Raw genomic sequence first — 22,630 nt, forward strand, 5'->3', positions numbered from 1 at the left:
TTTTGTAGTGTGCCCAGCAGCAGTGCCAAGTGATGAGGGCCCCACACCTGGTCTTTGTCACTACTACTTACTCTCTGCATAGACAAAGGAGGCTGACTGTTTTCCAATGAAACTTTACTTATGGACACTGGAAATATGAATTTCACATAATTTTTGCATGTCACAAAATAGTACTCTTTTTTGATTTTTTTTCAACTATTCAAAAAATTTTAAGATCATGGGCCACATAAAAAGAGGCAGCGGGCCATATCTGAGCAGCAGGCTCTAGTTTGCCAACCCTTGGGGGTGGGGTGGGGGAGACAGAGAGAGAGAGAGAGAGAGGGGGGCGGGGGAGAGAGAGAGAGATTGAGACAGAGAGAAGGCCCAGGATAGAGCCCTGGGAAACACCCACACTTAGTGGCTGTGACCTGGAGGAAGATTCAGCAAAGGAGAGTAAGAAGGAGAGTTAAGACTGAGAGGAAGACAGAGAGGAGGAAGCTGTCTCACAGAAACCTAGAAGGAGAGAGCATCTAGGGTAAGAGGGGAAGTTAACAATGTCAAAGACTGCAGACAAGATAAGAAGAATGCCTAAGAAAAGGCCTTTAGGTTTTTTGATTAAGAGAGTATTTATTAATATGGTGAGGGCAGTTTCAGTTGAATGACGAGGTCAGAAGTCTTTCAAACTGTGGAGGGTTTTAGAAGACAGTAAAAGTGGAAGTGGAGGCACCAAATATAGATGGCTTTTTCAAGGAGTTTAGCCATGGAAGGAAGAAGATACAGAGTATAGCCAGTGGGGATGAATGGATCAAGGTTTTAAGGATGGGGGAGACGTGGGCATGTTTGTAGGCAGGAGGGAGGCAGCTAGTAGGGAAAAACTGAAGCTTTGTGGAAGAGTACAGATGATAAAAGGGGCAATGTGCTGGGGAAGAGAGAGGGGATAGAAAGAGATTATGGGTGCACATAGTAGGGTTTGCCTTGGGTAGCAGAAGGGCCACTTCTTCATGTGGGACAACGGTGAAGGAGAAGACAGTGTGGAAGACAGGTTGTGATGGGAGGTTTGGGGAGGAAAGAAAAGGTCTGGAGCAGTTGCTATGGTGAGTGGGTTAGGGCATCCATTAGGGAGTGGGACAGGGAATTCATTAAGGAGATGTAAAATTATTGCCTTGATGCAGTGAGAGCACCATTGAGATCACAGAACACAAATCTGTGGTGGACCCAGTCAGCGTGGTCTTGTAATTTTTTTCCACCTCTGTTCAATAGTATATGAATAGGAATGAAAGAAGCAGATAGGAGGAGTAATCTAAGGTTACACTTGGCAAAGCATGATTGACTACAAGTGAAGGGGGCAAGGGATTCAAGTAGAAAGGATAATGGTGAATTTATATGGTCCATCAAGGGGCCAAGATAAGAATTAGTGGAGAATGTAGCCAGTACAGGGGTGAAGGCCAGGGAAAGAATTGCAGGGTGGAGGGACCAAAGGTCATGATAAGGAAAGAGAAAAGAGTTAGGGGTCATAAGGCAAAGGGAAAGAGGGAACTTTTAAAGATATAATCAGATAAAGGAATTTCAGAGTTCATGAACATGGAAGTAGAACACTTGCTTATGCTGGCAAGATCAAAGGTACACTCGGTGTTAGAGCATGTCATAGAAACTGAGAAGTTAGGGTGTTTGTGGGAGAGTCTCAAGATACATGTGGAAGGCTCCTGTAAATGTTACTTTAAAAATGTCAAGAGCAAAAATGATGTCCAAGGGCCTGAGCAGACTCTCAGTTTGGATACCCTTCCCTGAAGAAGAACAAATGCTTGAATTTAGAATAACGATAAACTAATGAAAACTCTCTGGCAGGCTTGTGGCTATGATGCAGAACATCATATGGTATTTTTCCTTTGACAATTAAATGGTGCTTTCTGACTCAGATTCCAATGCATAATAAGCTAAGCCATCAGTGGGCTAGGATTTTTCCCGTTCAAAAGATTTCTGCTGCCAAATAAACAGAGGTGAGAAGACCTTTACACTCTTACAAGATCAGAGCTGCCTGGCTTTGCTGACTCCTCATTCAGGCTCATGGAATGTGACCATTTGAGAGGAGGGCCAAGTCTGCCAGATACACTAAGAGGTATTTGTGAATATTGTCCACGTCTGTGTTTATAGCCACCTTGTATGTTCGAAGTCTTGAGCTATGCCAGTGTAAGCTCTTCCTTTAACAGTCCTAAATCACCTCCCTGATCTGGGACTAAGCCAATTTCAGCTGTGGACCTCAAAGCATACTGGGTCCTCTCTGTTTGAGGTCAAATTCTTACCTTGAGAAAGGCAAGATCAAACTATTTCTCTTGGGACTGGAGGCTGGCATAAATCTTTCCCAACAAGTAAAGAATATACTTAATACTACCTTTTACAGGAAACATTCCCTAATGCCTCTTAAGTCCAGTGCTTTCCCTCTTTTCATTTCTTCCTCTTCATCCTATATATAGTTTGCTTTGTATATATTTGTTTGCATGTTGTCTCCTCCATTAGATTGTAAGGTGCTTGAGGGCAGGGACTGTCTTTTCCCTCTTTTTGTATCCCTAGCACTTAGTACAGTGTCTGGCACACAGTACGCATTTAATGCTGTTTGTCCTTCATTTTTGAGGAGGACCAATGACATCAAGGGGTGATGCCTTGACTGTAAGGTTTCTATTGGAAGACTAAAGTGATTAGATTTACCAGGCCCTATTAAATTATACTAAGTTTTATCAGAAGCAGGTTTTAGCAATACTTCCTAGGAAACTACTAGAAAGGGCATTGCTTGACTTGGAACCTGACAAGTAGTTCTACTGCCCTGGAAATGAGGTGGAAAGACCATCTCATGTACTCTTAACAACCAATACTACAGAGAAAAACTCTGAGGTTATGAATACATGGGCCCAGCCAGACAATCTGGGTACTATGATGTAAGGACAGACCATTCTGATGCAGAATTATCAGGGAAAAACATTTCCCAGGAACAGATGACTTCATACAATATATTGCTAAATTTGAGAAGATGGAATGAGATCCCAGCTCTCTACATCGATACTAACATGCAAGCCCCAAACCTTTTGCCCTCCTGATTATACAGTGATATTTAGTGTCCATAGATTCTTAAAATGTCCTGATACTTTCGAAAGAGTACTTGGGTACGAGACAAAACTAGAAGTCTAAATCGAGGTGGTCTTTGTAGAATTATTGATAATAATGTCTCAGTCTGTGGCTAGGAGCATCCTGGGTGCTACAAAGATGCTACTCTGGAGATCCAAGCCATCATCTCTAAGTGTGGATACTTTTGCCAGTTACTACCGTTTAAAACAATAGCTCTGGAAAATGTGTGGGTAAAAAATTGATTTAAAAAAAAGAAATTATCACCAGCCTTCATTCTTGCTAACAGGCTTGTTTTGTTTTCACTCTCTTTTTTACTCCTTCTCCAATTTATTGCAGCATGCATGGTTAACTGATGCTTGCTACTTGAGGTAGGTGATGAGGTGGATAAAATGCTGGGCCTAGAGTTAGGAAGATCTGAATTCAAATCCCATCTCAGACACTTACTAGCTATTGTAATGCTATTATCATGTGAATTGATATAAAAAGAAATACGGTTTTGCGATTTGCAAGAAAACACTCTCAGTCAGTTAACAGAAAAAAGAACAGGTAAGTAAGACAATAGGAGAGTTTACACTGACACATTAGAGGACCAAAGTTCAGACAAAAGACAATGAGAAATGGATAAAAATGTTCTTCAAAGTAGAATATTTTAAAATCAATTTCTGATTCATAGAATAGAAATTCCCTTAAGCAGGGACCAATACAAGGCTCTCATTTTTTGCCAGAATTTAGGCCAACTTAAAAAAAATGGCAAAAAACAAGCCCAGGTTTGTTGTAAGTGGCAATGAATATTTAAGGAAGTTTTTTAGACTTCAATTGAAAAAAAGAAAAGAACAGTTGAGACAGCTGAGTTACTATGTCTGTGGAGTTGTGATTACCCTTGGAGAAATGCTGGTTTCCTCCCTCAGGGACCTGAAGTTAGTTTTGAGACTTCTCATGATTTCCAAGCTTAATTTCAGATATACTAGTATTCTCATGGATCTGGGAAAGTAGCTGTAATTATGTAGCAACTTTTGGAATTGAGCAATTTAAATTTTGGATTTTTACTGCATTTGATAAATTAGGGGCAATTATTTGTTTATCTATAGTTGATCTGTGTTCTGGATAGTAACTGCTGATGCCACATAATGTAGCTATAAGATTAAAACGGGTAACTATTCTATAATGATTTCTGAATGCAATGAGCATAGAACAGCAAAAGTAGAATCCAGATGCATAGAAATTTTTTACACACAGATGATTTTAAAATGCAATTAACTGGATTAGTGTATTTGTCAATTTGTTTTTGTGTTTTACATATTAAGTGATGAAATTATTTTATATTGGTGCTGTTTTTAAGTTTCTTGCATTTTAATTTTGGAAAATATAAAAGTATTTTAAAATTTGGGGGACTATCTAGAGCTTGATGCATTTGTAACATTAGAAGGTAAGGTCCTTTTTTAATCTGATTGATTTATGAATGAGAAGAGTTACATATTAATGACATTTGTCTAGAAGACAGCATTCTTTTGTTAGAGACTGTCTTAGGTATTCAAATGTGAAGCTCTGGTTTATGAAAGAGTTATTTTGGGTTTGGCAAACATTTCAGCAGATTTTGGGAAGTAGGAAATTATATCAGCATAATTTGAAAGCATTTCACAAGAAGTCTGAATATTTGGAATATAAATGAAATATGAAATGTTGTCTACACTATATTTTGATTTGTAGAAATCTAAACCACTCTACCATACCCTATTCAAATGACTTCCATCTTATCTTCGGTATTGTTAAACTTGCATCAATCGGATGTTTATACCAGGTCCTAGCAAAGTCCCAGTCAACTGCCTGCAAGACCCTTCCTGAGTCAAGAGGAGACTGGTTTTATAAGAGAAAAAAAAAAATCAACTGAATAAATTTTGTCACCTTTGTTTTTATAAACCGTGTGAACCCTGTGTAAAGGGACTTTTCAGAAGTACAATCCAAGGCTGTCCTGGAACCTGCCAGACAATTTAGAAAAAGGAGATGGAGGCTTTTCTCCAACCCTTCAGAACAATTAGAGCTTTAATCTTATTTCTTTTTCTTTTCAATTAGCCAATCTAGAAGACCTTGCTATTTGACAAGACCAGCTTGTTTGAGCTTAAAGTATCCCTTCATTATCTTGTTCCTGTACTTGGCATAATACAAGTATACAAAAAGCAAAGGAGAAGATTGGTGTTAATTGGTTTTGCTGCAGTCTAAAAAATAATAATAAAAAAATTTTAGTTCAAGTGAGAATTTTACATACATAGATTTACATATATGCATATATTTAATTTTTAATATATATGTAAAGTTTTTACTTGAACTAAAAAAAGGTTTTAATATGCAAGAATAAACATCAAGAATAAATATGAATGATGGTGGTAGGTGGGGGGCACGATTGGGGGGATTGGAAGGAAAGCATCTACAAATACTATTCTTTTAGTTTTACTGCTTCACATTGATAAGACACTTCTAGAATGGGAGTAGACACCCCCATATGCTCCCACATTATTGCCACCCTCCCTCCAACCCCCCACCATGCTTTAGGCTCACACTATTTCTTACATCTTGAATACCCCACCCCCTCATTTGCATCAAATAAAATCTTACCTACATATTAAGGACCAAGGCAAATGCCATCTCCTTCATGAAGCCTGCTATGATTCCTCAGTTAGTAACATCTTCTTCTTTGCTTGGCTATCATAAAGTACTCAGTTTGTACCTCTCATGAAATTTCCATGCATTATTCTGTATTATAATTATTTGTGCATGTGCTCTATCTTTAGGAAGCTGTGACTTCCATGAGGGAAAGGGCCTAGTCTCATTTAATCTTTCTATCTCCCTTGGTTTTTAATACAGTTATCTGCACATGGTAGGAACTAAATAAATGTTTTTGGCCTACAGCACTACCTAACTGTCAACAGTCATATAGACAGCTACTAGGTTTATTCTTTAGGAAAGACTGGACAAGGGACTGGAATCTGTTTTCTCTGAAAGTGTTATAGAATTTGTGTAGCTCCTTCGGAAAAGAAACATTCCACAACGTGCAGGTATAAACATTTGTGTACGGTGCATATTTCCTTACCTGCTCAATGCATTCTTTGGATAATGGTGGAGAGGGAAATGAAGCAAAAACCAGGATACCGATGTACAGGTAAGTTAGCATCACCAGAAAATAAGCAATGGACAGATCCCTCACCTGCAAACACAGGATCTGGTATATTTATTCTATTAAAACCATGCTAAGGTCACTTTGAATACGATAAAAATCACATTACAAATAAGTACCAAATGAGTCTCCCTCATTTTTCTTCTCTTAACAGTCCTCACTCAATTTACCAAATGCACAATCAATATATAAAACAGATGGCAAAAAAGAAATTAAAGTGACAGTGCATATGTTAAAGTGTCACCTTATTCTGAAAGAATGTCAACAAAATTAAAATTCCTTAATACTGGCTTCTGTACCCTCCGTACCAATCGTGCATATGTCCATTTTCAGCCACAAAATTCTAAGATTTCCCAGATGCCTATGAGGAAATTATCTCTTCCTTAGCACCACTCCCCTGACATGTATAGTCTTAGCCACTACACTATGATCTCTTTGAGATCAGGAGCTGTCTTTGCTTTTGAGTATGTAATCTCCAGTACTTAGCAAAATGCTTGGCACCTAGTACCAGGTTAAGTAAGTGTTTTTTTCATTCAATTAGGAAATTAATGCCTAACACTACAGAAGCTCTGAATTATTTTATTTAATAAATAAGAAAAACAAAAGGAGACTATACATTAAGAATAAACAAATAATTACACAAGCAAATTAACTCATTCTACAAATCCTCAAAGCAGATCACAATAAAAAAGGAATGGGATACGTTATAGTTAATAAAGGAGGGCCACCAGCCAAAATATCAGACAGTAAGTATTAAAGACATGTTTACTAAACCTAAACAACAAACAAAACGAAATGAGAAGACAGCTGTTCAAACAGATGTGCAATGTTATTGTTGGATTCAGTAAACATATACAGAACATTAAATACAAGGGATTGCTTCCATCTGTTGCTGCCCTCACTCTCTTGGCCCCATGAAAGTCAAAAGCTTCAAGACGTTTAATACAGCCATCTGTTGAAGCCAAGCTGCAGAGACTATGTCGGACGAATCTGCAATCTATCAGCACTAACAAGTTACAGCCAAACCCTTCAGCACAACTAAATTATGGCAACGATCCTACTCTCTCTGAACATAAATAACTCTGAAAGCTAAGGAAACAGATTAAAGATCCAATATGTATATTATCACTTTAATTTCCTTTCCTTCAATCTACTTCATATTGCCCTGGTTGACAGTGCAACGAAATCCGTCCTTAAATCTGTAGCACTGGGAAGAGAACTCTGGCTCAGAGGACACTGATGGGTGGGGGAGGGGAACGTGGAGGAGGGCGACGGTGAAAGGCACACTCATGGCTGGATGTGGCAACACAAGGAACATTCTCATACCAGGCCGGATTATACAAAGCAGCACTGGTGCTTTGATGGGGGAGGGAGTGATGTTAGGATAAGCACTTAGCAACGGCTGTTCTCCCAGACCCAAAGGTGTCAGATCATATGGGCACCCAGAGCCTGTCTCAACCACCACTGGGGAGGTTCAGGATTGCAAGGGCATCTCCTCTCACAAAACAAGGACCAAGTCTTTGTAAAGGTGAGTTCTGTAACATCTGGGGGCCGTGAAATTCAGTTTTGAGCATTAGAGATTGATGGGCTGTGGCAAAGGCTGTAGAAACTGGCTGGCTTTGGAGGTTCAATCATAGCATTCTTACTCCTGGAGATAGCTAGGCTATCTGGTCGTACCTCTATTCCTGGGTTATATTTGGGACCCCAGGTAACAGGAGTGAACCTCAAGCTATGCTGCCTCTCCCATGTCAACATTGTTACTGGTGGGATCAAAGGGGAATGCTGGAAGGACCAACGTGGACAGCTATCTGGCTGCACTGAATCAGCAACTTGCCCTGGTTAATTTCATTGTAGATAGGTGTAGCCAAAACTTCCCCAAACTAACAAAATGTAGTTATATTCTAAGACAAAACTTGGTTTAGAGTCCTATAGGAGGTGGCATAAACTTCTATGATCCCTTGCCCTACCTGAGCCAGTAAATCCAGTAGCAGGAAATGTAAAACCACAATTAGGTGTCAACTGTTCCTGTGAGCTACTAAAGAAAACCCTCCAATGTCCAATAGGTGGTTATTTCCTGCGAAGTAGGGGTGGCCCACCAGGCAGCCTGCCCCAGCTGAAGAGCTATTGTAAAAGCCACCTTGGCCAGGGCTATGAGAAATTCTGGGGAGGACTCCCCGGGACTGTAGTTTCTATTGCATCAGAAACACCAGCAGGTCCTTAATCTATCCAGGGAACAAACTTCAAGGACTCATTGTGCTATCAGGGGTTTAGGAAGCTGACTAGCTATTTCCAGAGTCACCCCAGGCCTTGAAGGCTCCTTGGAGCCATCTGGGCCCCAAATTGATGAAATACAGAGTTCAGAAGAACCCTAGGTTGGGGATTGTGCTTTTGCTCCATAGTGGGATGAGAGATGCGGCTGCTGATGACTGGGGACAATAAACAGACCTAGAGTGGGGGGACCACTCCTAAGGGGAAATGGTATGGTGACCAATACTATAGTTCAAACTGAACTCCTTTTAAAGAAAAAGAAACATTTCATTTCAATCAGTAAAAATATGTCTTCTCATACTCCCTCCTCTCCAACTGAGACCAACATATGTAGTCAATCAAAACACAGTTTCACATGTCCAAAAAAATATTTTTTCTGCACTCTGAATCTGTTATTTCTCTATCAGGAGTTGGGTAGCATGTTTCCTCATTAGTCCTCTGGAATTACGCTTGATCATGACACCGATAAGAACTCTTAATTCTTTCAAAGGTGTTTGCCTTTACCATTTTGTCATTGTAAAAACTGTTCTCTTGATTCTGTTCAGTCTGCGTCAGTTTATAAAAGACTTCACAGGTTTCTCTGAAATCCTTTCCTTCATCATTTCTGACAGTGCAAGAGTATTCCATTACATTTGTATACTTATATTTATACTTAATCAATTCCCCAATTTGTGGGCACTCCCTCAGATTCCCATTATTTGCCAGCTCAAAAAGAGCTATAATTATTTTTGCACATCCTTATAGTTTGTTCGGTTCAGGAGTAATCTCTCCCTCAACGTATACTCAATTCTCCCTTCTTCCCTTCCCCTCTTTTTTGTGTTCTTTTCATTTGCATTGTTGTATAGTACACACACACACACTTTGCTTTATTCACTCCGCATTAGTTCCTATGTTTCCCATGTTTCTCTGAATTCTCCATATTCATAAATTTCTTACAGGGAAGCAACATTCTTTAAAAAAAAAATTTTAATCAACAAAAATCCGCCTTCTCTGCCTCCCATTCCTTAATCCCCAGTGGAGAACAAAAGAAAAACATAACCCCAGTTATAAATACGTATAGTCAAGCAAAGAAAATTTCCATACTGCCTATATTAAAAACAAACAAGCACAAAACAAAATCCAACTCTCATTCTGCACCACAAGCCCTTCATTTCTCTATCAGGAGGTGGGTAACATGTTTCTCTTTTAGTCCTTTGGAATCATAGTTGATTATTATGCTGATTCATGTTCCTAATTCTTTCAGAGTTGTTTGCCTTTACCATATTGGTGTCATTGCACAAATTTTTCCTAGATCTGTTTACTTCACTCCATACAAATCTTGACAGATTTCTCTGAAACCATTCCCTTCATCATATCTTACAGCACAATATATTCCACCACATCTACATAACAACTTATTCTGCCACTCTCCAATTCCACCTCCTCAGATTCCCATTCTTTGTCACCTTATAAAGGTGGTTGAAAAACCGTAAAATTGAAATTTGATTTTAATTCTCTTTTTAAGACTTAATCAAGCTGCTATGGGTTTAATACTCTAATACAGGAAATCCAAACTGTTTTGCAACTTCACCCTTCACCTCCACTTAGGACTCAATTCTATTGTGAAATGAATCTCCACCTTTGTAACTTCATTCACTATTTTTTTTTCATTCACTACCTTCTTATCCCTCATTCAAGTTCCTTTGTAACTTCAACCACCAAATTCAAGTCGATTCAATCAGAGCAGGCTGCAGACTACACCCATGTCTGCAGACATCTGAGAATGACTCCCAACTCCCAGGGAGGAAGCAATGGGGAGGAGCTGAGGTGACTCTTAATCTACCTCATTAAAATTTCAACCAACTGGGATTATGATGTAATGTCAGGCCAATCAGGAGAAGATTTAGCGTGCTGGAGATTTTGCACTGTCATCTGGCTTATCGTTACAGAAGTTCTTGTCAGTCCTCAGGATCTTTGGTCACTCAGAGAGGCCACTGATGCAATTGATTGGTTACTACTAACCTAATAAATTGATCTTGCTTGGAACCTTGTCCCTCAGTTTACTTTAATTTCTACTGTGACAGGGACTATATTTTTGAACATTCTTTGTTTTATTTAGAACCCTTCCCTCCCTTAATTTATCCCCTAATTCCCCCTTCTCATTCCTCCCCTTTCCCTACTGAGTGAAATATATTGAGTGAAATACATAGGTGTATTGTTCTTTCCTTTGGCCAGTTTAGAGAGTGAGGTTCAAGTGTCAACTACTCCCCCAACCCCCTCCCTCTTTGACATCTACTTGCACACCCAAATTATGAGAGTTAATTTTTACAAACCTTCCCTTCCCTCTCTCCTTCCTGTGTGTTCTTCTTCCTCTTTCTATTCTTTTCTTACTCTCATCAAGATATAACAAAACCACTCCCAGACCATATCTAATGAAATTCCCTATATGACCCCTGATGATAGGGTTCAGAGGGGACACTTATCATCTTTCTATATTTGAATATAGGCCATTTATTCTTTTTCAGCCTTTCATCATTCACATTTATATTTTTATGTTTCTCTTCACTCCTGTGTTTGAGCTTCAGAGTTTCTCTGTAGTTCTGATTTTTTCATCAGGAATGCTTGAAGTGCTCTATTTTACTAAGGATTCCTTTTTTCCCCTTGTAGCATTGTACTCAACTTTTGCTAAGTTATTCTTGGCCGCCATAAACAAATAAAATATAATTTCTAAAAAGAATGTTACTTCGCTGAAAGAAATTTATGAAAATTAAGAATTCAGAGAAACATGGGTAGACATATGGAAATAAGGCAGAGTAAATAAAGCCAAGGATATGCTTACAGTGTGCTTGCTCTCTCCATCTTACATGAGTGCGTGTGTATGTATGCATGTATATATAAAACTCATCCAGTAAAACTCAAGAAATACGTACGAATGTACTCTTTGCCTTCTGAATACTGCATTCCAAGTTCCCTGCTCCTTTACAGTGGATCCTGATCGTGTGATCCTGATCGTCTCTTTGGTACTTCATTTCTTTCTTTCTGGCTGCTGGAGGTATTTTTCCTTTGATTTGGAATCCTGGATTTTGGCTATGATGCTCCTGGAAGCTTTTAATTTGAGGGTTTCAAAGGAGATGACTGGTGAATTCTATTTTTACTTTGTCCTTTGGTGTGCAGAGATATGGGCAGTTTTAAGATTTCTTGAAATATAATGTCTAGGTCTTTTTTTTCCCCATACATTCTGATAGTACAAAGATTCTTAATTTTTTCTCCTCAATTTGTCATACTATGAGATATCTTACATTTTCTTCTATTTTTTTTCAGTCTTCTGTTTTAGTATTCTTGTTGTCTCATGGCATGACTCACTTCTATCTGATCCATCTTAATCTTTATGGAGTTTGTTGCTTGGGCAAGGTTTTACACCTGTGCCAAGCTGTTAATTCCCTTTCAAATTCTTTCTTGCATAGCTCTGGTTTCTTTTAAATTTTTTTTTTCCTCATTTGTTCTCATTTCATTTATAAAAACATTTTTCAATTCTTGCTTCACCTCTTCTAAGAATTCTAGTTAACTCTGTGCCCAAGTTGTGTTTTTCTCTGAGTCTCTGCTTATAGATGTTTTGGGGTCATTCTCTCTTCTGGGTTTTTGTCTTGGGCTCTGCTGATACCTTTTGCTGACAGCTCTTTAAGATGTGCTTTTTTTTTTGTTTGTTTGTGCATTCTTCCAGCCTACTTTCCTGACTGTGGATTTCATGTTTGGATTAGACTCTACTGAACTTTGGGAGGGGAAGCTGAGCCTGTTCCTTTCTTGAGGTATTCACTGTCATGGTAGTCCAGGATTTCTGGAACAGCCTGGGGAACTACAATCTATTTAATGCCCCCAAAACGGTCTGACCCAAGGCAGAATCTGATTGCTGTCCCCCTGGCCTGAGCTTGGCAAACTTTTGACCCGAGTTCCAGTCATAGTAATAGTAGACAGGTACTCGACTCAGCCCCTATCAGCTAGGAAACTCTGCTACTTCAGAGTGAAACAATTGTAGGCTCTCTTTGGTCTGGGAATCCTGCCCTGATTATTCCCCTGAAGTCTAGGCTAGAAGCTGAAACTGAGACCCAGTTGTGCTCCTGGAGCCTCAGCCACACAACTGCCTCTTGCTTCTGAATGTTTTCCTTTCATGGTACATTCCTTGTCCTACCCCGCCCCCCCCAAACCAAGGTCCCCCTATACAGGAGCATCAGTTCTTGTGCCTAGGTCCCCTTCTCAGTCTGTCCTGGTTCTATGATCAAGAACTGGAGAGCAGGCAACAAAGCTGCCAGCTGGCACCTGTTCCCATTGTGGTAGTCTAGTATTAGTCTGATGATGCCCAAGCATGGGTCTGGGATTTCCTCTTATCTTGGTGCACAACCTCTCCCTGGATACTAAAGTGCTCCAAGTACAGCAGTGTTTCTGGCTGGACTTTCCCCAGTGTCTGCAGACCTTCCTGTCACCCTAGGCCAAGCCAGGCTGGACAAATGACTCACTGTGACTTTTTCTGGATTTTGGTCTGGTGAATTTTCTAGATTTGTTTGGACAAGTTTTGTGTAGGGGAGCTTGGCTATATTATTTCCTATTACGCTGCCATCTTGGTTCCACCCCAAGCTAGACTCCTGTGAGTTCCCAGAATTTGTGTCCAAACTAAGTAGGAGGTAAACTGACTCTAGAAGAAATTTTAAAATTGCATAGATCAAAGTCAGGAAAATACTATGGATAAAAAGGTATATGTTTTTGATAACTGAGTTTGTCTCATGCAAAGGAGAAAGTGCTCAACAAGCATAACTTTCAGCTGTGTGGGAGGGGAGGGTGTGGTTGGAACACAATTTGCCATAAAAGAAGGCTGCTTAGGGTGGATATTAGTGGGAGGTAAATCACCCTTATCTTCAGCAGGGCAGCATACTGCCTTGTTCTTCTGGTTTCACCTGACCTTGCTCCGTGTGTATCTCCTTAACTTCTGACTTTGGCATCATATGACTTTGGCGGCAAAGACCACTAATGCAATATTTGGCTGCATTAAGAGATTGAGGCCATTTGTCAAGAACTCCTTTATCTCCCCTTATACTCCTCTCACATTACTCAGAAGACATTATCTTCTTTACCTGTCTCATGGAGAAGCGGCCCCTCCTTCCATCTGCATTCATAACTGATCCCACTCCATCCCACCTTCTCCAGCAGACTGCCCCCTCTACTGCTGCTCCTTCTCAGTCTTCTTTACTGGATCTTCATCCAGGGAGTCCATTAACTCCAAGCCTCAATCCATGGCCCTCCTTTCCTTCTATCCCACTGCTTCTGGTGATCTCATCAGCTCCCAGGGATTCAATCGCTATCTATATACAGATGATTCTCACATCTACTTGTCCCACCCTAACCTCTCTCCTGAGCTCCAGTCTAACAACTCCAGCTATTAAATATATAGAACTACCTGTCATGTAGTCATCTTAAATGTAACCCGATCAAAACTGAACCCATCACCTTCCCCCCACCCCCAGCCCTTCCCTCTTCCTAATTTTCCTATTACTACTGAGGGCATCACCAGCCTCCCAGTCACTGAAGCTTACCACCCCGGAGTCTTCCTCAACTCTCATCTCTTCCCCACCATATCCAACTTGTTGCCAAGTCCCATCAACTCTACCTTGGCAACATCTCTTCAATTTGTCCCCTTCTCTCTTCTGACACTTCTAGCACCTGGTTGCAGGACCTCCTCACCTGGGACTACTGCAACAGCTTGTCAGCTGGTGTCCCTCGACACATCTCTCTCCACTCCTGCCCATCCTCCAGTCAGTGATAATCCTATGTGACTCTCTCATCCAGTAAACTCCGATGGCTCCTCCAATGGAGTGAACTCCAAGAATAAATATAAAATATTTTTTTTGTCTTTTAATGCCCTTCCTACCCCGGCTCCCCGCCACCCCCCCCCCCACCTTTCTAATCTTGTATCTCTCTCCCTCCCCCTAAATATACTTTATGACCTAGTGACACTGGCCCCCTTCCTGCTCCTCTGACAAAATGCCCATCTCCTGATTTCTGGGCATTTTCACTGGCCTCAAATTTGTTACTTCTTCATTTCTGTCTCCTCACTTCCGTGGCTTCCCTCAAGTCCCAGCTAAAATCCTACCTTCCATGAGAAGTCTTTCCTGATCATCCTCAATACTACTGTCTTCCCTCACTCAGTTACCTCCAATCTATCCTGCACAGTTTGTTTGTACACAACACTGTGCATGTGTCTCCCGGGGACTATTTTTTGTCTTTTTCCAGCGCTTAGCACAATGACTAGAACAAAGCGGGCACTTAAATAAATGTTTACTGACTGACTGGCTCCCCTTTCTTCCCTCACTCTCCGTGCCCCAAAGTCTTTGTTTGCCCTCTTTTCCCCCCCTCTCTACATTCTTTCCCTTGGCGATATCATCAGGCACTACGGCTTCAACTATTACTTCTGTAGGAACAACTCACAAATACACGTTTCTAGCTCCGACCTCGCTTCTTAGATCAGAATGGTCCCAAAGATCCCGCTGGCATTTCAAACTCAACATGCTGAAAGGTCTCATTTTCCCTACCAAATCTTGTAATCCTCTATGACACTGGCACCACCATTTTCCCAATCACCCATCCTTGTAACTTCTAAGCCCTATTCAACTCATCCTTCCCTTCTGCTTCATGCAGTCAGTGCCCTATTGCTCTATCTTTGTGACATCTCTCATACCTACCATTTCCTGTTGCTGCCAATTGTGTTCAGATCCTCATTATCTTTTACTCAGATTATTGAACTGTAATAGTCTAACGGGTCTTCTGTTTACAGTACCTTCCTCCTACAGAGTACTGTTGTACTGGTCTTCCTGGTGAATAGGTATGATCACGTCATTTTGCTGAGCAAAAACCCTTCAATTCCTCTGACTACATATTGAATTTTAAAAAGAAAACACAAACCTCCGCAGCTTAGCAGTCAGTGCCCTCCACTATCTGGCTCCGACTTACCCATTGCATTCTATTTCATGTATTCCTCCTCACATTCCCAACACTTAATCCAAACTACACAACCTACTTCTTCAAAGTGATTTCACTTTACTCCCTCTCAGTAGGCTACATTCCAGCCAAACTGACTTAAATGCTAATCCACATACATGATAATCATTTAAATCAGTTTAATCAACCCACTTATACAACATTAAGGAGACTATACTACCTCTATTTTTTTTTAATAAATTTTCAGTGTTTAGTGTGAATAACCTCTTTTCAACACAAAATTTATTGTTAATTCTTGAAATAAGTTAAGGAATACAATCTACCAAAAGAGGTTTTAAGATTTGTTTCTTAGCAACTAAAGTACTATCATGTTTTGTTAGCTGTACAAAACAAGTACTTCTACATGCAATCACTAGAACTTCCAGTGTAACCATGAGCTTTTTTCAAGATGTGTAGACATAAAGGACAGACCAAGTGTGTTAAGGGTCAATCAGTTCTATAATAGCCAACTCACAAGGGTGCTTCTTCAGACCTGGCTAAGCAGTGAACCAATTTCCCCAGGCCAGTGGTTAGGGTGACCCAAGACACTAGAATAAAATCAGAGAGCCCACATATGTTTGAGCTAAGGTTCACACCTTTCCTACCCCTTCCTATTAGCTTCCAATATTGCAACTGAATAATAAAGCTAAGGATTTTCTGCTGCCATGGAAGCTTTTCTTGGTAGCTAGATATAGGGTGTAGGCAGAGAATTCATCCATGGAAGTTGGACCCTTTCTAAACATCCTCCCTTGAAACAAGATTTGGCAACACGGTTGGTTTAGTTCTTTTTGGCTTGCATGTGAAAGAGTGTGTTCCCTAGTCAAGTAATCTCAAGTCTTTTAATTAAGAGAAACACACTATTTCCATTTTCCATTTTGCTTTTGGACAATTCTACTCATTTGAAAAGTTCTTCTATCAAGCCTAAATCTGCTTTCTCTTCCAGGCTGAGCACCGCCAGATTAGCCACCATATGGCATGACCTTCAGGCCCTTCACTGTCCCAGTTGCCCACCAGATAATCAATGTCATTCCTGAATCATGTAGAGCCAATCTGGCTCAAACTCATCAGAATGATTGCGCCTTACTGTCCCACATGTCCTCTATGTACTAGCCACCAGACGAACAGCCCACTTGCTCTTCCCATATATGGCCTTCTATCTCTCAGCACTGAACTTCTGAAAAGGCTTCCCCCATGCCTGGAGCACTTACTTCTTCATCTCTTCCAATCCCTAGATCTCATGGACTTCTGGCCAAGATGACTGCCTGACCAGAGGCTAAAGTAAGTGACTTTTTCTATCTCTGAACTGTATGAAAAGTTATCGAGCAGTCAACAGGCAACAGAAAAGGTGACCACTAGTAAAGCCAGCTCCACTGTGGGCAGATAAGCTGGCAGCCTTCTGAGGGATCAGAAACAATTCGAAGGAGACACGTAACCTGTGACATTCCATATCTAGAAGCAGCTAAAGTGAGAGACTTTCCTAGGAAAGACATAGGGTGAGCTAGACACCAACAGTGGGGTCCTTAGAGAGATCCAAAAGAGGTGATAACTAGTGCAAGCATATTAGCACTAAGATTGAGCCACCCCAGACGTCCAAGGCACAACGTCCTGAAAAACCACTGAGGGCCCAGAGATGCAGTGCTCTGAACCTAAAAGATCCACATAGACTTAATCCTGGGAAATAAAGGTCAGCACAGGATCCCAGATCACCAGGGTCAAGACACAAAAGTTGTACAAGGCACTTATAGGCAGACCTGGCATTGCTACCAATTCCCAATTCAAGCACTAAGGCTAGAAAGATAATTAAGCCAAAGAAGACACCAACCAATATAAAAAATTATAGATCCAGGGGTGTGCAAAAATCCAGCCTAAAAGGAGAAGGTAAATGTAACCACTGTAAGCAGTGTCTTAATGAAAATATGGACTTTCCTCAAAGAACACATGAATACTTAGCAGAAATGAAGCAAGAGATGTAAAATGAAATAAAGGTTCTGGAAGAAAGAATCAAGAGAATAAATAGGTTAGAAGAGAAAGTGATAAATTTCACCCAAATAACCAATTCCTTGAAAACTAGACTAGACCAAATACAAATCATTGACTACATGAGATAGTAAGAAATGTTCAAACGAATGCAATAGATATCTGATATGAAAACAAGTGACCTTGGAAAAGAGGTCAAGGAGAGAGAATTTAAGAAGCACTGGATTCCCTGAAGACCATGCTTTCAAAAACCCCTGGATTATATATTTCAGGAAATCATAAATGAAAATTCAGTCCCAGGAATATTATAGACAAAAAATTAGAGTTTCCTTATTTAAAAACAATACTGCAAGCAGCCAGAAAGAAGCATTTCCAAGTGACAAAGCAACCAGAGTAATGATCACACAAGACCTGGCAACTTCTATTTTAAATGAGAGTTACTGGAATACAATATTCCAAAAGAATAAGTGTGTTTACAACCAAGAATGACTTACCCTGCAAAGAATATAATCCTACAGGGGAAAAAATGGATTTTTAATGAAATAGAAGCCTTTTAAGCATTTCTGATGGAAAAAAAAAAGCTGAGTAGAAATTCTGAAATATAAACACAAGAGTCAACAGAAACCTAGGAAGGTAAATTTATTTGAGCAAATGGAAGGAGCTATAGGATGATATAATACTAACATCCTAATGAGAGAGAAGAAACATGTGACCTTAAGAATCTTAATGACTCCAAAAGATATTTAGAGAGCAAGAAGAGAAAAGGCCCTGGGGGGGGCGGGCGGGGTAGATCCACTCTATTCTAGTGGTTTGAGAAGAGGAAAGAAAAGAGAAGACAAAATGAAGATACTAATGTTAAAAAAAGAGCAAGGAGGGAAGGTGGAACTTGCTGTTTCTCACATTTGGGATGTGTGAGAAGAGTATTTAAACGTGGAAGAAAAGGAAGCAGACATCAAATAACCTCCATTCTTTTCTGAAGTAGACAAAGGAGAGTTGAACACATACAGTTTGATGTGGAAATATATCAAACTGAGCAGGCCTGAGAGAGCAAGAAGATAACACTTCAGGGTGAATAGCTACAAGCAAAGCAAAATTCCTGATCCTAAAAATGGTATTAAAAAAAAGAAAAGAATTGGAATATAAGGGGGTGTTCATCAGTGTGGAAATGGCTGGACAACTTATGATATATCATTATGCCATAATAAGTTAGAGAAAAATGATTTCAGTAATCCTGGGAACTATAAACTGATGGAGAGTGAAAAGAACAGAACCAGGAGGAACATTTATATGAAGAAAAAAACACTGCAAAGAAAATTCTAAAAGACATGAATGCTGGGCAAAGTATGATTAACTATGTCTCCAGAGGACCTAAGGTGCAAAGACATACATTTTTGGACATGGCTGTGTGGAGATTCACTTTGGTTCACTATGCTGATTTTTTTTATGGGGATTTTCTCTGTTTTAAAATGGGAGTTGTGGGGGGAGGGGGAGGTGTTGGAGAGGAACAGGTGTTTAGCAATAAACCTTTAAAAAATACACAGAAGAGAACAGAAGAAAGTTCAGATGAAGCAGAGACAAGCAGAGCAATTTTGAAAGTAATGTGGAATTTATTACAGACTTTCAAAAATGCAAGCAGTATGAAAAAGAGATTTATAGTTTAATATACAACCCTCTTTTTGTGCTCTGAAAAGTATATGGAAATACTCGGGTTTTTTGTCCTTTAAATTCAGATCAAAAAAAGTAAAAAAAAAAAATTATTCCTAGCTTCCTGCAAGTTTCTCTGCTCAGGTGTCATTTCCTCTACAGGGCATTTCTGAATCTCCCCATTGTTAGTGCTTTCTGATTTGACCCACAAATTGCTTTGTATTGATATATTTTGCATTTACTTATCCATGTATGTGTTTTAGTCCCCTGAAGAATGTAACCTTTCTGAGAGCAGGGACTGATTTCAGTGTTTGCACAAGGCAGTGGAAAAGGCCCTCAGAAGTCCTAGTAGGAGGCTTAAATAAACACCTCCCTTTTCTCCTTCACCCGAACCAAGGAGGAAGGGAAGGGGGGGTGGACACAAAGATTTGAATGAAACAGTAAAGAGTGTGCATTCCATGTAGGTGTGCACAGGTCTGGAGAGAAGAGATAGAAGGTAGCTTTTTTCTGGGGTGGTGGGGAGTATTGGTTGGAGGGGACCAGCTGCCCAGAATCACTCCCATCTGCAACGTGCAGCTTCTTATCGCATACACTCTGAGGTGGCAGGGCTGACATTACTGAAGGAAGTAGGGAAGATAAGCCCAGCTCCTGTGATAAATGTTTATGATAACTGGTGTAGGTTGCTGCTATCTAGCTAGATCGCATGGGAGGTTGTGCTGGGCCTGAAGCTGAGAAGATCTGAATTTAAATATAGGCTTAGACAACTTACTAGCTGTCATTTAACCTGTTTGCCTCAGTTTCCTCAACTGTAAATTGAGGATAATAATAGCAGCTATCGCCCAGGCTTGAGGTGAAGATCAAATGAAAGCACATTTGTAAAGCACTTAGTGCAGTGACTAGCACATGCTAAATAAGTACTTATTTCCTCCCTTCCTTCTCCTCCGAAACACAGATGAACTTTACTTTCATTCTCTGTGTGCCCAAACACTCCATACAAATGCCTTGACTCAACTCTCCCAAGAGAACGGAAAATAAGAGAAGAGGAAGATGGGGACACAGAGGAGGGAAGCTCTGAAGTTCTGGCAGTGTGAATGGAAGAGAAATTCCTAGGTCCCAATAAAAGGAAAGTATGAGTGTAAACTGAGCAGCCAGTCCAAGACAAAGCAATCAAGAGACTGCCCTCCCATACAGTGTTACCCGGGAGCCTCAAACCCTCTATTCATTCTTGATTTTCACAGTAATTCTCTGATGACCAAGTCTCACCCCATACCCACTTAAGCCTCCCCCTGCTGGAGCCCCCGTCCTGCGTCTCAAGGCCATCCCCATGGATGGAAGAGGGAGAGGGGAGGAATGGTTCCTAACATCTGGAGTACAGTATAATCAAGACCATTTGAAATAGTACTAAACTTAGGCTGTCTTATGAATTAAACAGGCTTTTATGGGTTTTCCTGAGAACTCAGTAATAATGTTTTCCAATTAAATATAGTTTTACAACTTAAAAAAGGATATGTCAACTCTGTAAGATACGCAGTACAAATATTACCATCCCATTTTACAGCCAAGGAAATTGAGACTCAGAGAGGTAACCCTCAGTTTATAACATTTCTAAGGAAAAATGCATTCAACTATGAAAAAACTAGCTTTTCATATAAACTTTTGGAAGAAAAAGTTAGGGCTTGCCTATGTGTTATTTTTTGCTATATACCAAACAGCACAGTTAATTCAAATATCAAAGTATACATCCAACCTCTTATCTCTAAAATACTTTAGGCCAAATTCCATGAGTACCACTCCAGTCAAGAAGCAAAAGTATCTCTCAAAAACCCAGAAAGACATAAATAAATGAGGGGGAGGTATTACTACCTAGTGACACAACATTAGCAGCAGTAATATCTTGTAAAAATAAAAGTATAAAATTATAACACTTCACACATACTCACCATGTCCTAAAAATATTTTAAGGTGTCTCAATAGTGGCTATTATTCTCATTTTACAGTTGAGAAAATGGAAGCGCTTAAGCAAAGCTAGCTACTGGTAGTGCTAGACTTAGAATCCAGGTCTTCAGACCTCAAGGCAAAGCGCATTTAATGAGTTTTTAAACTTTCCAAAAAACTGGGATTGATTTAAGCATAAAATGCAAACTTTCTGGCAAAGGAGGGAAAGTTTAGGTGCTAGGGAAAATGAAATGGAATTAATTTCTGGGATCCAGAAGGAGTGGAAGAGAAAAAGAAAAATAAGTAATGAGAGTCAGGAAAGTATTTTTAACTCATCAATTCCAGTATACCTTGAAGGTTTCTGTCTTCCACTTCTATAATCTCAGCTTATGATAAATTACAATTTTGATTTTTAAGAAAAGGGTGAGGTTCCTTCCCCCTCCCCATCTTAAAATTTTTTGTTAATCAATTAACAAGTATTTATTTTCTCTCCTTGCCTCATCTCTCTCTACCCCTGGAAAAAAAATAATAAAACCTTGTAACAAATATGCACAGGCAAGCAAAATACAATCCTACACTGGCCCAAAATAGGTTTCATTCTGCATTCTGTGACCACCAGAAATGGTCAATTTCTTCATTTATCCAGTTTAAGCTAAGTCATCCCAAGGCAATATCTGGTTAGCATTTCCATCACCATGGTTCTCAAAACTCTGATTATAAGGGTGACAAATTATCTTTTATCTTAAATGATGGAGAAATAAAGTGATCAGTGTGCTATACTGGAGAGAGTACTGGAGCTGGGCTCAGAGTGCCCTGTTTATACCCAGGATCCACCACTTACTGACTTTCAGAACCACAGGCAGGTCACTTAACCTTTTTAAGTATGGGTTTTCTCATCTATAAAACAGGGACAATACTACCTGAATAACAGAGTTGTGGAAAAAGCACTTTGTGTAAACCCCAGAGTGTTTTATCAGTTCTTTTTATTCTAATTCACGAAAAAGTTCAAATAAATAATAGACATGCAACGACAACTTTCACACACTAGACTACCACAAGAAGCACTTAAGTGTGAGTCGTACTGATCCTAATTGAGTCTTTTTGGGAGGAGGGGCTAATGTGGACAGGACCTAGTACTTAACAGTGGTTTAGAGTCATCATCATGAATAAACCTAAAACTCTGGATTAAATCTGGATAGGCCATAATGGTATATTTTGGAAGTTGAATTTTTGATGAGTTCCTGATAACAGATTGTTTCCAGGTCATTTAATTCTTTCTTCAAAGCTGAATGCTGAAAAAAAAAGTTTGGATTCCTGGTAGACTGGAGGTCACAATATGCTGCAGTTTGTCCTGCTGTTTACCACAATCACCTTGAGTATATATTTCTGCTTACTTTTTATTTTGGAAATATCTACTATTTTCAAGGACTTTGGAAGCTTCCTCTTTTGTCTTTGGTCTTATCCTACTTGGCTGTGAATTTTAGTAGCTCCTAAATTAGGATAACAGAATCATAAATTTAGAGCTGGAAGAGAACTTCT

General features: G+C 39.8%; 1 protein-coding gene across 2 annotated transcripts in view; it reads right to left on the minus strand.

The window, feature by feature from the left end:
• The window catches only part of SLC38A9 (solute carrier family 38 member 9), a 99,393-nt gene that overhangs the window by 13,825 nt on the left and 62,938 nt on the right, over positions 1–22,630 (minus strand). For both annotated transcript variants that reach the window (XM_036741146.1, XM_036741145.1), the window contains exon 13: positions 6,182–6,295. In XM_036741146.1, the coding sequence (XP_036597041.1) occupies positions 6,182–6,295 (114 nt within the window). The remainder of the gene's footprint in view (positions 1–6,181; positions 6,296–22,630) is intronic.

Source organism: Trichosurus vulpecula, chromosome 1 (genome assembly GCF_011100635.1).
Source record: "Trichosurus vulpecula isolate mTriVul1 chromosome 1, mTriVul1.pri, whole genome shotgun sequence".
In the NCBI taxonomy this organism is placed as follows: domain Eukaryota; kingdom Metazoa; phylum Chordata; class Mammalia; order Diprotodontia; family Phalangeridae; genus Trichosurus; species Trichosurus vulpecula.